The 15,772-nt window shown below is 33.5% G+C and overlaps 2 protein-coding genes and 1 long non-coding RNA gene across 3 annotated transcripts; 1 reads left to right on the forward strand and 2 right to left on the reverse strand.

Annotated features, from left to right (window-relative positions):
• Nucleotides 1-229: 229 nt before the first annotated feature.
• On the reverse strand, nt 230-4,974 carry LOC127740704 (uncharacterized). The gene is made up of 3 exons (XR_008001522.1): nt 4,631-4,974; nt 4,286-4,487; nt 230-448 (listed from the first exon to the last, which is right to left on the reverse strand). It is a non-coding gene; the product is annotated as an uncharacterized LOC127740704 (long non-coding RNA).
• Nucleotides 4,975-5,365: 391 nt separating this feature from the next.
• Nucleotides 5,366-6,199, forward strand: LOC127740589 (uncharacterized). The gene is made up of 2 exons (XM_052251682.1): nt 5,366-5,692; nt 5,797-6,199. The coding sequence occupies exons 1-2, from the start codon at nt 5,513-5,515 to the stop codon at nt 5,929-5,931; spliced, it is 315 nt and encodes a 104-aa protein (XP_052107642.1). The 5' UTR covers nt 5,366-5,512; the 3' UTR covers nt 5,932-6,199.
• Nucleotides 6,200-6,557: 358 nt separating this feature from the next.
• LOC107458238 (exocyst complex component EXO70B1-like) lies at nt 6,558-9,008 on the reverse strand. The gene has a single exon (XM_016076433.3). The coding sequence runs from the start codon at nt 8,842-8,844 to the stop codon at nt 6,706-6,708; it is 2,139 nt and encodes a 712-aa protein (XP_015931919.1). The 5' UTR covers nt 8,845-9,008; the 3' UTR covers nt 6,558-6,705.
• Between the last annotated feature and the right edge of the window lie 6,764 nt (nt 9,009-15,772).

Genomic DNA, 15,772 nt, shown 5'->3' on the forward strand with positions numbered 1-15,772 from the left:
CGCCATTTTGATGAGAGAACTTTTGCGTGGTCTAGAATTCAGAATAAATTCCCCGGCAACGGCACCATTTGTAAGAAAGGTTGATTGCTTGGTTTAGTAACTATACTTACAACGAGAGTTTACTATAACTTCTAAACCATCAATCTTCAGTTCTTCAAAATGGCGCCGTTGCCGGGGAATTTATTCTGAATTCTAGACCACGCAAAAGTTCTCTCATCAAAAACCACCTTTGATTGCTTAGACCCTGATGCATAGTCCTGTTATAGCTTCCATTCCGCACAGTCGCGTCAGGCACGCGATCGCGTCACTCTAATTTCTTCCATTTCACGCGGTCGCGTGATCCATGCGACCGCGTGACTTCTCGCTCGTCATCTCCTCAATTCCTTGTGTTCCTTCCATTTTTGCTAGCTTCCTTTCCAATCTCCAACTCATTCATGCCCTATAAAGCCTGAAACACTTAACACACAGATTACGGCATCGAACAGAATAAAGGAGAATTAAAATGCATAATTAAAAGTCTCTAGGAAGCAGTTTTCAATCATGTAATAATTTCAGGAAGGAAATATAAATGCATGCTAAATTAATGAATAAGTGGGTAAGGATCATGATAAAACCACACAATTAAACACAATATAAACCATAAAATAGTGGTTTATCAAAGATCAACAAGGTGGAAAGCAATGGAGCAAGGAAAGAGAAGGAAGAAAACTTGGTTATGATGACAGCTGAATGGGAACCAGGTAACTGTATCATGGCTGAGGAGGCGGGCCTATACATGCCCCAACCTCAGCCATGATCATACTTAGCTGGAATCGTCGTGGAATGGCGGTATCCTCGACAATTCTAAACTTTTAAATTTATGTAAACAGAAAAAGCCGTCTATTGTTTTTTTGATGGAAACCAGAGCTAAGGATATTAAGATAAAAAGGATTAGAAGAAGGTTACATTTTGATAAGTACTTTTGTGTAGAATTTCGGGGCTTGTCCGGTGGTCTATGTATTTTGTGGAAAGATAATGTGAATATTAATATTTACTCTTGGTGTGATAATTATATTAAAACTAAAATTAGTGATAGCAAAGGCAATGTTTGGACTTGTAACTTTTTGTATGGTAATCCTATCTTTAGGAATAGAAAGAGGCTGTGGAAAACACTAACTGAGAGTAATATTAATCCAGAGGAACCATAAGCCTATTTAGGTGATTTCAATAATATTTTTACACAAGAAGAAAAGATTGGGCTGCACCCTAAACCTAAGGAACAGGTGGAAGAGTTTAAAAATTTTGTTAACACTAACCGTTTAATGGACCTTGATCTAAAGGCAAATGAATTCAAGGGAAATGTTTCAACATGCCACTTTAGAATCCCTCCCAGCTATTAGCTCTGACCACTGCCCTTTAGTACTTAATCTTAATCCGGTTAAAAAAGTAAATAAGTGTTTTAGATATGAAGCATTTTGGGACGACCACGAGGAATGTAAAGAAGTTATTCAAAAAGGAAGGAATAGGATAAGTGCACAAATATACAACTGGAATAGTTTTACTCAAAAAATTAAGCATTGTAAAGAGGATTTAAAAAGATGGAGTAGAAGGACCTTTGCTAAGGCTGATTTGGAAATAACCAAGTTAAAGGAGAGGCTAAAAGAGTTACAAAACTCTGAGTTCACAGAAGATAAGCAACATAGCATAGCACAGATTAGGGATAAGATTAGTAAGCTGTGGATGCAAGAAGAGAAATATTGGGGCGTAAGATCTAGACTTAAATGGGTTAAGTGGGGCGACAAAAACACATCTTTCTTTCACGCCACAACTATTCATACAAGAGATAAGAATAGAATTGATAGAATTAACAATGAAGAAGGACAATGGATTTAAGGAGATACTGAGATTTTGAGTTTAGTAGAGGATTATTTTTTAAGATTATTCAAAGCCTCTTATAAGGTGAACATGAGAGAGTGCATTAAGAAAATTCCTAAAAGAGTAACTGATGAGATGAATAAATGCCTTATAGAAGATATAAGTGATGAGGAGATTAAGAAAGCTGTTTTCAGTATGGGTGGTATGAAAGCACCTGGTCTGGATGGCCTCAATGGTAGGTTTTATCAAAAGCATTGGGATATTATTAAAAGGGATGTTTGTGAAGTGGTGAGGAATTTTTTTGTTGATGGAGTCATGCCGGATGATATTAGTGAAATCACCCTAGTTTTAATCCCTAAAATTAAGAATCTTGAAAACCTAAATCACCTCAGACCTATTAGCTGTTGTAACTTTATTTATAAAATTATATCCAGGATTTTAGTATTAAGATTGAGAGGTTTTTTAAGGAATATTGTATCTCCGATACAAAGTACTTTTGTAGGGGAAAGACTTATTCAGGATAATACTATTATAGTACAAGAGGCTTTTCATAAAATAGAAAGGAAAGAGAAAAATGTTGTCGATATGCTAGCCATTAAACTAGATATGAATAAGGCTTATGATAGACTTGAATGGAGCTTTTTGGAAAAGGTGCTCAAAGCTTTTGGTTTTGATGTGAAATTGATTAAGTTGGTAATGAGTTGTGTGAGGAGTGCAAACTATAGGATTAAAATTAATGAAAATTTATCAAAAAGGATAGTTCCACAAAGAGGTTTAAGACAGGAAGATCCTTTATCTCCCTATCTGTTTATTAATGCTGCAGAAGTGTTTACTATTTTGATGAATGAGGCCCAGAACAAGAATATTATCTTAGGAATAAAATTAGCTTCTAATGCTCCTTCATTACGCATTTACTTTTTGCAGATGACTGTATTATTTTTGCAGAGGCAAATGAAGAAGAGGTATACCAGATTATTCAAATCCTTAATTGTTATACGGAAGCCTCGGGGCAGAAAATTAACCTTCAGAAGTCGGGAATTTCTTTTGGTAATGCTATCCCAATCTAGACAAGGGTAAATATAGAAGAAATTTTGAGAATTTCAGCTTGGGAAAATCCAGAAAAATACATTGGCTTACCAGCAAAATGGAAAAGATCTAAAAACCAAGCTTTAGCATGGATAGAGGAGAGAATAGATAATAAAATTGAGGGTTGGAAAGAAAACCTTCTGAATCAGGCAGGAAAAGAGGTGCTAATTAAGGCAGTAATACAGGCAATACCGTCATATGCTATGAGCGTAGTAAAGTTTCCAAAGAATTTCTGTAATCGACTGAGTGCAAAAATAATGGCAGAAAAACTTGATGGAGGATTAGGCTTTAAGGACTTGGAGGTACATAATTTAGCTTATTTGGCGAAGCAAGCTTGGAGAGTTATCAAAAATCCGGATGCAACTTGGGTAAAATTCTCAAAGCTCTTTATTGTCCAAATGGCAATTTTTGGGAAGTTAAGAGGAGCAAGGAGGCTTCGTGGATTTGGAACAGTATTTTGGAAGGGAGAGACTTTTTGAGAAGGAAAGGTTGCTGGAGTATTGGTGATAGATCAGAGGTGAATGTATAGGCTGAGAATTGGATAGAAGGAAGTGGGAGATTAGAACTCCCAATTGGAGAAAGAAACATAAAGGTGAAGGAACTCCTGACAGATGGAGAGGGTTGGAATGTGAGGAAAGTTCATAACATCTTTCCGAATCAGGTTGGCGAGAGAATCATGAAGACACCAATAAGCCTAATAAATAAGCAAGATAGTCTGATTTGGCCGTATAAGGCAAACGGAGAATATACGGTAAAAACGGGGTATCATCTAGCAAGGGCAGAGAAGATAACTCAAGCTCGAAATCAGGCATCATCAAGTACGGATCTGAAGGAGTTATGGAAGACAATTTGGGGGAATGCATATTCCCCAAAAATTGAAAATGTTCCTTTGGAAGGCTTGTCATAATATTTTGGCTGTGAATTATAATCTATTTACAAGGAAAATTGTAAAAAATTCTACCTGTAGCATTTGTCAAGAGGCAGAGGAGACAATAGAATATGCACTATTACTATACCCATGGACTAGAGCAGTGTGGTTTGGATCCCAGATTCAATGTTCACCCACCCCTAGTAATATCACATCTTTCGCGATGTGGTTACTAGCAATAGTCAATAGATTGAAGGCTGAAGATGGATGTGGAATACAGAGTAGGATCAACAGTTTGGCATTCATAAGTTGGTCTATTTGAAAAACTAGGAACTCTTTTATATTTCAGCATAAACAGCTCAGCCCAAAAACAACAATTATTATGGCGACCAGCAAAGAAGCAGAATTCAGACAATCAACAGAGCAGAAAGAAAAAGTAAAAGAAGTCGTAAATAACAGACACAGGAAACAAATTACCTGGAGACCACCGCCAGATGGTTGGATGAAGATTAGCATTGATGCATCCTTTGATAAAGAAACTGGTCAAGCAGCATGGACAGTAGTGATAAAAAACTGTGATGGTAAGGTTCTATCTGGATCTACAATGAACTTCAAAACAATATCTCCATTAGCTACTAAAGCTCATGCCGTGAGGGACGCCATGATTCTTTCTAAAAATCTGCAATTAGGGAGATGTTTAATTGAGACAAATAATTTAGTACTAGTCCAAACAATTAAATCAAGAAGCAAGCTTTGGGAGATTGATGCAGTGTTAAATGACATATTCGAACTAATAAACAATCAGTCAGAAGTTGGTCTAACCTGGACCTCAAGGGAGGGTAATAAGGTGGCACATAAAGTGGTAGAAATGGCTTCTTCGAGAGCTTTAGGGCGACAATGGTGTGTGAGGCCTCCAAAGGAGTTAGCAAGAATCATCAAAAGAGATGAAAAGGAAACTGCAAGTGTCAAAAGGAAGATATCACAGGCCCAACGCAATGCCCAAATGGAATTCAGAGTTTCGGAGGAGATCAGAGATTGATGAATGGATAGCAAGAAGACCGCCGGTGAAGCATGGCTGCGGCTTTGTTTGCTTTTCCTCTTTCCTCTGTGGCTAACCTTCGTGTGGAGGACGTCAGAGAGACCTATTTGGACTTGACCCAATTGCACTTTGCTTGATCCAAAATCATTAATTAATGGAAGAAGGAGCTTGGAATCTGTTCGTTGCAACAAGGAGAGATAACAACAATAAAGGGAGCATCTTCCTGCAAATTGCAATGGTGTTGAAGTGCGTTGAAGTGGAGAGAAATTAGTTAGGATATTGGGTCGGGTGGGTCGGGGTTTGGGTAGGGTTTTTGAGCTTAGCTCAAGACCAAAAAAAAAAAGCACAATATATGAAAACGCAATTTTGAATTGAATTGAATTCACTCCTATTACTAATATAATCCTAGCATTAGTCACCAACATTATCCCAAAGACGAACTAATCTTAGCCTTCCAATCTTCCATCACAAACCATCTTCAGTCTTAATAATAGATTGTAGACTTAGAAAAACAAATTAGAAATAGGTCCAAAAACTTGAACCTTTCAATCACGTTACAAGTCAATTATCTTTGAAAACAGCGGAAGGCTCGCTATCTTACTGAAGTATGAACAGCAACAATGGCTCCTCTTACCGTCCCTTGAAGCAACTCTTACGAAATTAAGATGTGGCTAAATCATCCACAACTACGGAGTTTTGTTCGTTTTGCTTCAGGCGTACTTGGATTGCTCTGTTACGCTTTGAGTTCCTCCTTCAACTCTCTGTTCGGGAAATGGAACCTGCTGAAAACATTTCTTTACTGTGTCTTCAGTTTCATCATCTGCACTGCAGATTTGTTTGTTAAGGTATTGCATCCATAAGAGCTTTTGCAACCAAATGTTATAGAGAAATGGTTCAAGTAACTTTCATTATATAGAAAATTAGAATAATTTCGTGATTTTTCTAACAGGTATCACATGGGGCAGGCAGTCTCCGACTAAGTGAGACAATAAGAGACGTTTTCAAAAACTTGGAGAATCTGATTTACTGTGATTCAGCCATTGGAAATGTTACAGGAGGCATTGAAACAATCACTGCGAGGTAATGAATTGTCTTGGTGCCATGGTGAGAGTCATGCCCATGATTGAGAAAGCTTTCAAAGAATATCTTACAACAACTTGTCCTTCATTTCCTGCCAAGATAGCTTGGATAATAGAGCTGTTGGAGAAACACTTGGAAGCCAAGTACAAAATTTACACCGGAACTTGTTTGGATTATGTAGCCATGATTAATAACACTATGTATATAAGACTAAAGACACTCAGACATTTTCCCTCTGCTCGATTTATGGAAGGTGAATTATAAGGTACGGATGTAAGTTTACAGATGTTTCTTTTAATAGGATGAAAGAGAAATTGATAAAGGTAGGATTCACATTTTGAATAACAATAAAATAATAAAAAATAACTATAAAAGGAATTTATATTGTCTCTCTATACCACTCCAATCTGTATAGTAGAGTGCCCCTTTATGGAATTTGGCCGAGTCAAACGATATAGTTTTGCTGAAATTTCGGACGATGATTGGTTACAAAAGCACACAGAAAAACTCCGGCAAAACCTTGAAGACTATCAAAGAATCTCATGGAATTAAGTGCGTAGTTTTCGAATATTGAACGTAGGTTTGGTTGAGTTTTCGACGAGTAAAATAAAAAACCGATTACTTGAAATGTGTAATGAACCGAAGAGTTATGCACACTCGTACCTTGGAATTGAATCAAGCATCCAAAGAGAAAATAAGTTTACAAAACAAAAGAAGAGACGCACAAATTCTAACTTGAAAACATTAAAATTACACAAGGACATATCTCCTCTCTCAGCTACGGACTCATCCGCTTGTCTCCAAGAAAAAGGCGGTTGAGTCGATCTGGAATGTCAAGCATTCCATACTGGATATAGTCATAAGCAGCCTTACCGAGAACATCCTGGAGCCTTCCAACAAAGCTTCCATATGCTGGCAACAAAGTGTTTTCTAGGGATACTATTATCTCTTTCCGTATATTATTATCCCTGGCAAACCATTTAGACTGAGTGCAGCATATCTCCTCAAATTGAACATTGAACAACTTTAGCTTCTCTTTCATGGACTCAGCTGCTACATTATTTTCCAGTGATTCATTGTTATCCAGCTTCAATAAGCCCAGCAACTCATTCCATGAACTTCTTTTATAATCTTCAAGGTTTTGCCGAATTTTCGCTGTGCACTTTTTCATCCAATCTTCATCCCAAATGTTAGCGGCACTGTAGTTATCGCTCCTAAATCGGGCTATGGAAGGATGATGTAGTACCCTTTGTGTGATGAACGTGACATTATTCAACATGGCAACATGTCCCAAAGCAGGATCAGTGTAGGTTTTGCATTTGGCTTCTAAGTGGTTATCCAGCAACTCCATTATCCGAGCTATCTGGGAAGAAAGTGAAGGATAAGATCCCCCTCTATTAACGTCCATCGGATACTCTATGAAAGCCTTCCTAATTATATTCCAATTTCTCAATGCTACACTAAGACCTTGCATGATGTTGGAGGTAAGCACATCAACGTCACCTACAGCATCCACACTAGCTGAATCACAGCAAATCAGATTCTCCATGTCTTTGAAAACATCCCTAATCTTCTCACCCAATCTTTGTCGAGTCATCATTGCTTCAATTTTTAGTATTTCACTGTGCTGATCAGGGAACACCGATTCCAATCCAGGTATCATGTCACTCATGTCCCTAAACATTTCCACTTGGCTTACCAAAGTACTTCTCCAACTGTTTTCAAATGGAGTAGTATTTGCAACAGTATTTGCAAAGTTTAGGAAATAAACGGTGAGTTCTTTGCAAATCAACATGAAAGTTAGATCTTCAAGGGAGGAGAATCCAAAGAAAACACGATTGCAAAGTCTCCTTTCGGCAGGAAATAATTTGTGGATTGCAATACGAAAACCTTCTCTCCAATTTGTGTCCTCGTTGTTTGAGTCTTCCAACTCTAACTTGGAAAGGCACTGGTGCAAGAACTCTCTGCGACAACTGCTGTATAACTGGCACCACTCCTTCTCAAACCCATTGGCAGCCGCAATTTTAAGAGCTCCATTAAGGCGATTGATAATTTTCAATGGAATCACGTCAGTAAACAAGTTTTGGTCATGCTGAATGGAATCTACCAAAGACTGGCCGTAAAGCAAGCCAAAAATTTTCTCGTTCTGTTTCTTAAGTGCTTTTAAAGAAACCAACAGATGCGGCTTTATAAGAGCAAAATCAGCATTGGCTTTTTGTGAATGTGAATCCCCATCAGGGGTTGCTTGATCTTGAATATTGGCCTCTGGTTGTGTGCAAACAGGAGCACTACCGCTGCTAGCATTGGATTCTCGTGGTTGTAGTGAACCTACCTGAATGATCACTTGAGGCTGATCTTGGAGTTCAATATATGCATTTTCTTCAGGTTGTAGATCATCTAACCAAGAAAGGAAAACGATTAGGAAATAACTGAAACCTGCTCCAGCTATACCCAACACCCATTTTATCTTCATGAGTTGTACTATCAGAGCTCCCAAGAAGAAATATAGCATGTCCACTTCAAATCCGCAGCGAGTGCGTCTTGACAAACTGAATGACATCACAGCAAACGCAGCACAAGAAGCCAGACCATATGCATCCGGCTTCCCCTTGGCAGCTTTATCAAAGAAAAAGGAATAGAATGAAGTGATGGTCAGTACAAAGAATGCCATGTGAGCTTTTATCCTAAGATTACTTGAGTGTTCCCATGCCTTTGCAAATAACACAGTAACACAGATGATGAAGCTCAGAACGCTATAGAGAAACGTTTTGAGCAAGTTCCACTCGCCAAATAAAGAGTTGAAGGCAGAACTCATAGCATAAAATAAGAGGCCAATCACAGCTGAAGCAAAACCCACAAATCTCCATACCTTTGGCTGCTTCAGCCACCGCTGAATCTTGAAGACCAAGGACGCCATCTTGAGTTGTGATTAGTGCCTAAGAATTACTAGTTTTACATACTAGTACTGTTACACAGTTAGGCTTTTTTTGTAGCCCAGGATCAGAATTTCTCTTCCTTTTCTCATTGGAAATTTCGCAGAAGACTAATGCCTATTATTTGTTTACCAAGTATAATTTTAATTTCATTCGTTGGAGCAATTACGTAACGGGGTTCAAGAGTCTATTTACCCACCTGAATTTTGTCATTTGCTTCTTGTCATAATCATATATTTATATGCATGTTGGAAGTTTCTTATCACTTCCCTTGTTAATGTTCTACATATAAAAAATACATTGTATGATTAAGACTTAAAAAGTATTAAGTATGTATCAGCTAACGATTATGCTTAAGTTGACTTAGGTTTCTAAACTTTCTTTGGATACCTTTTTCTTTTGAATTTTGTTGATTACTTTAGTTGTAGTGGTTGGTAAATTATGGCTAAGTTTCACCAATGTGATCTTTTCTGTATGCATCAAGAAAGACTTTATTACCTATTCAAATAGCATCCATCAGCTGTTGCACTCCAAATCAACAAGAAAATCACATTACAGTATATAACGTAACAGCAAGTCATGTGCTCGAAAACTGTAGTCTTATACAGGGACGCTGGGATTCTCTTATTAGAAATTTAGTGTTACTTGTAATTTACTCACTGAATTTTCACATCATGTACATTTTAGATTTTAGCTTCTGAACTTTTAAATTTGCAAATTTACTTCCTGAACCCTTCCAAATTGACGATGTTGACAACTTTTTCATCAATTGATAACCAAGTTATGGGTGTCAACATTGTATATCTAGAAAATATTTACATGGTAATTTGCACATAACCCTAAGTTTAATGTGGTATATGTTGAGTAGTAAGTGCCATGGAGGAAAAAAATTAGTCTGGCGTCTAAAAAAAATGGAAAGTAAGGATATATAAGTGAGAGATTTATAAATCTAATATTTTAAAATTTTGAGTTAGATATGATATATATTTTTTTTGTATGCTTTTACTTGGTTGAAAATATGTACTTCATACATAGAATTGGTTTGGCAAATTTTTTATATTCTAAAAAGAGTCTATTAAAATTGACTTTTAAAATATAATTTTATAAAAGTTATAATACCTACTTTTGATAAATCAAATTAAAGTTTTAGTTTAGTAAAATATTTTATAGAGGTAAGTATTTTTTTTATGTTTAATAAATAAAAAAGATTATGTATTTTTATTTATAGCTTCTAAAAGTTAGAAATATTTTTTAAAATATTTAAAGAGATATTTTTTAAAGATATATTTTATATTTATCATAATTAAAAAATCTAATATAACATGATATATTAATAAAATATAATAACCTAAAAATAAAAACAAAAGATAAGTAAAGAAATGAAATTATGGGCCTATTTTTCTTTTTTCTTTCTTCTTCGTAATCTTAATCACACACATAGAAACACTTTCTCACCCTTATTCTAGATAAAAAATTTGACAATCTCATAATGTTTAGGTTATTAAATGGTTTTAATAATAAAATATATTTTTAAATTTTTTAATATTTATTAAATAATTCTTATTTAATATTATTTATAAATTAATTTTTTCTATTATTTAATTTAAAAATCTCTTTTTTATTTTATAATTATTATTTTATTATTTATTATTTATATTTATTAACAATTAGAAACAACAATAAAATAGATTTTTTATCAATAGAGACCTCCATAAATATTTAAGTAATGTGAATTAATGAAAAGAAATTTTTTTGATTGGTTATATCTGTAAAAATAAAAAAAATTGTAATTATTGTTAATTCAATTAATTTATTTAATACCAATAGATTGATAAGAAACGGATAATGTCAAAAAATCGATTAAAAATATAATACAACTATTAAATTTTGTACTAGAATATAAATTTTTTCGTATTCAATTGATTGGTTGAAAATACAACGCAATCATTTGAAATCAATGAGAACTATGATTCCACGATCCTGTTGGTCATAACATCACCAAAGCAAAAAAAGCTCCCATAGCGGATATTAAATATCGAAGAATAAACATTTGCATGTTCGAAGATGTTTCCGAAGGGCTTGAAGGTCCAAGTACCGTCGGAGCCAAACTCATTCCACCACCGCTTGAGTTAGAACTGCCATCAAGATTCAATGCCATAAATGATATAAGATTTCTTTAAAAAAGTGTAACAATTATTCTTGAATCAAATAAACTGAGGTATGGATGTGCATGGATTAAGATTTTATACCTATTTTCATGCTCAAATTGATAATCAAGGTGTTAGACAAAAAATATTATTACTTAAAAAAAGTTATTTTAAGTAAATAAATATAATATAATATTATTATTAATTTATGAAGTCAGTTTTAATATGTTTTAAGAGAAACTTTTAATTAACACTAGCAAAGGAGTAATTTTATGCAAAATTTGAATTACCTGGATTATAGGGTATGCTATGTGCAGGAACAGTTAGCAATATAGAACGTTAAAGTAAGGTGTAAAACAGTTGTCAAAGAAATAAGTGCGGATGGTTATTCAAATTTAAAAATTGATGAAGATTCTAGGAGTAACTGTCAGTTGACATTAGATTATTCTATAAATAAAACTTTGGACAAATATTATAATCAGTTCAATTCAGTTCTTCTTGAAAAATACTTGAAAACTCAAAAACGCTCTCAGCCTCTCTAACATCACAGAGTAAAATTGGGAATCTTAAGTAATTCTTCTGAAGTTTGAACTCAAACTTGTACTTTATTTTTATTTGTTCCCCTTCATCATCTTCTTCTTCCATTCTCTTTTAATTTCTGCATTTTATTTTGTCTCCGGCACTTTGCATGTTTTTTTTATCTTTAATTTTATTTTTGAAACTACAATTGAGACTTTGAGACACCAACAAAAGGAGTCGTTTCCGCTCCTTGAATTAAGATCGTGAAACAAAAAATCGAGTAAAACAAATTGGCACGCCTAGTGGGACATTGTCAATAGATTGCAGTTTGTCAAAAAAAAAAGAGAAAAAACCAGGAGTTTTGAATTGCATATGGTTATGTAGTGGTAAGATTGTGTTTTCAAAGACTAAAAAATCAACGTCAGTTGACATGTCAAATACATCTACAGCATCTTCTTCTACTTTCAGTGATAAAACAAGAGGATTTAGTCCAAAAATTTTTCTGTGATGTCAAACGCAGAGCTTACCTTGCCGTCAGTGAGGCATGATGGCATTGCCCATGCCCATCCAAGATTAAATGCAACTCACATAAATCCCATAGAGTGGGCCGCCTTATGGGTTGCCACCGGAATATGTCCCTTCCATGGTGACACAAGGATTGTCTATGCCTCTCTACTCAATATTTCAAAATCCTCCTTACCAAAATCTACATGTCATGTCAAATGTAACAGTTTTTGGGGTGTCAAGTTCACGTACATCAAAACAGAACTTGCCACATGCCATTAATTTAGGAAATAACAACGCATATAATTCTACTACACCTACTGCTATTAGGGCAGAAAATTCTAAGCCTGTGTTTTCTGACATGTCAAGAGCAATGCTTGTTAATCAATCTAGTCAAACTGTCGGATCTTTAGCAAACATTAGGCAACAGATAGGTGAAAGCCACCATGATCTAGTATACATGTTAACTCATCAAATGGTGATTGTTTTGAGTATTTTCTTAGAAAACACAAATATTAGAATTGAACAATTAAATAGGCAAGTTAATAGAATTTCTACTGTGGTAAACTCAGAAGAAAATGACAATTATGGTTTAGGATTCGATAATGTCAACCAAAATGATGGAGCAATTTCTAATTATGATGTTCATATGTCTAGACATGGTCAGAATGCTGATAATATGTTGGAAAAACTTATGCAAAATAATATCGGGGGAGGGGGAAAGATGTCAATCAAGTGATTGAACAAATTCTAAAAAGATTAGGATTTAATGTTGGATTTGCAAATTAACCTCAATTTATGTCTCCTTTTCCTGAATTTACTGAATTTATCCAACAAACTGAATTGCTTGAGGGGTGAAAGTTTTCTAAGTCATTAACTACATTTCTAGGAAAGATGAAAAATCGTCAGTAGAGCACATTGCTCGCTATACTGTCGAAATCAACGAAGTGGCATCAAATGAGTATTTAAAGATGAAATTCTTTCCCTCTTCATTGACAAAAAATGCCTTTATATGATTTTCTAATTTAAAGCCAAATTCAATTCACTCTTGAATGCAATTAGTAAAAGATTTTCATAAACAGTTTTTTTGTAGTGAATTAAGAATTAGTTTAAGTGATTTATTTTTCATCAAACACAATGTCAGAGAATCAATTGATAAATATGTGGCTAGATTAAAAAATATGAGAAATAGATGTTTTACTCCAGTTTCAGACTCTAAAATTGTCAAAACATATAGCTATAAATGGATTAGAATTTGGAGTTAGGAAGAAGTATATAAATCAACACTATCATGACATGACTCAACTTACTGAAAATGTTAGACAAATTGAACAGTTGAAAGTTGAGAAAGAAGCGAAGTATAAAGAGATGATAAAAGAAAGATTGAATATTCATCAAACATCTTATTAAATAAGTCATATAGAAGATGATCGAAAATAAATTTTTGAAGTACAAGATAAATGACTTTTCTGCAAATAAGGGATAATTTTGATAAACAAATCTTAGACAAAAATAATCTTTCATTGACATTTGGTTATTTAATTCATAGGTACAAAAACCTAATTGACTTAGAAATTCTATTGAGTCTATTAGCGGTTAGAACCAAAACTATTAAAATGTTAGTGTAGAGATTTTATAGGATTAGAAATTTTATCAAATCTAATTAACACCTAGAACTTAACATATGAAAGAGACGACTTCACGAAATTAAGATTCTGTTACTTCTAAAGTTAGAAAAATTGTGTTAATTAAAACAGTGAAAGTGTATATGTCAAAAATTCTCAACCGAAATGTCAAAGGTTAAAATAAAAGTCAATTGACACACATTTGATGTGCCAAAATTAGAACAGATATCATTTGATACACTTAAAAGTTTCATAAAAAAGAATAAACTCCATTAATAGTTCAACTATTAATGTAAAAGTTTTATAGGCTTAAAAAAATTCTGTTAAGTCTAATACCAATAGGCATTCAATTTGTTAAGTAGATGTAACCAAAGTGTCAATTAATTCTAAGTGTCAAAGATAAGATAAATGTCAACAAACAACTAAATTTTTTCACTTTTCAATCATTGCATATCTTTAAATAAAAAATCTTGGAACATTTTGTTAGACAAAAAATATTATTACTTAAAAAAAAGTTATTTTAAGTAAATAAATATAATATAATATTATTATCAATTTATGAAGTGAGTTTCAATATGTTTTAAGAGAAGATTTTAATTAATACTAGCAAAGAAGCAGTTTTATACAAAATTTGAATTAGGTCTAGATTATATGGTATGCTATGTGTAGGAGCAGTTAGCAACATAGAGCGTCAAAGTAGGGTGCAGAACGGTCGTCAAAGAAACAAGTGCAGACGGTTATTCAAATTTGAAAACTGACAAAGATCATTTTAGGAATAACTGTCAGTTGATATTAGATTAGTCTATAAATAGAGCTTTGGACAAATATTGTAATCAGTTCAGTTCTTCTTGAAAAATACTTGAAAACTCAAAAACGCTCTCAACCTCCCTAACATCACAGAGTAAAACTGGAAATCTTAAGTAATTCTCTGAAGTTTGAACTCAAACTTGTATTTTATTTTCTATTTTTAATCAAAGTTCTTTATTTTTATTTTTTCGTCTTCATCTTTTTCTTCAATTCTCTTTTAATTTCGGCATTTTACTTTGCCTCTGACACCTTACATGTTTTCTTTTTATCTTTAATTTTACTTTCGAAACTACAATTGAGACTTTGAGACACCAACAAAAGGAGTCGTTTTCGCTCCTTGAATTAAGATCGTGAAACAAAAAATCAAGTAAAACATACGGAGATTGATAAACGATTATAATTGTAGAATTTGGTAATTGAAAAATAAATTGATGATAAATTATGCACCAATTATTAATCTTAGTATTGAAAAAGAAAAGATTAGCATATCCAAATCAAAATAAAATTGAAGATAAAATTCTAAAGATAAGATAAATGAATCATAAAATAATAATTTATAAAATAAAAAATAGATTTTAAAATTAAATAATAGATGAAAGATTAATTTGTAAATAAAATTAAATAAGGACTATTTAGTAATTATAAAAAAAATAAAGAGTAAAGTACCATTTTGTCCCCAACTTTTGGGTTAAGTCTCAAGGTTGTCCCTAACATTTAAATCATCCTATTTAAATCGCTAATGTTTCAAAATTGGCTCAATGTTGTCCTGTCGTTAGGGATCTGTTAACAGAATTAATGACGGGACAAAATTGAGACGCTTTTGAAATGTTAGGGATTTAAATAAGATGAAAACGCTGGGGACAAAAACGATACATAGAAATAAATTTTAAGTTTATCTTTCAATAATATCAATTTTTTACGGTACATAGTGATTCAATTATTTTTTAATCACATCTAAGTAAATTATGTTTAATCACATTATTTTCATTCTAAATAAATTTATTTTTTTGTAATTTTACTCTTAAATATTTTTACTCATCATGAAAGGTTTGTACAATAACTAATACATAAACTTACTTACAAGTTACGAAAAAGAAAAAGAAAATTATACATGATGAGTTTATGTACTACTCATTATTTTTTTTTTCTTGGAACATCCTTAGTCTCATGAAGAAGCAAGAAGCAAGACATAGTTGCTTGTGCTTCATCTGAGGCTGAATATCAAGGAATTCGTCAAGCTATAAAGGAAGGGCAGTGGCTACTTTATTTACTTAGAGACCTCAGAATTCCTCATTCGGAGCCTTTCAATC

Source organism: Arachis duranensis, chromosome 7 (assembly GCF_000817695.3).
Source record: "Arachis duranensis cultivar V14167 chromosome 7, aradu.V14167.gnm2.J7QH, whole genome shotgun sequence".
In the NCBI taxonomy this organism is placed as follows: Eukaryota; Viridiplantae; Streptophyta; class Magnoliopsida; order Fabales; family Fabaceae; genus Arachis; species Arachis duranensis.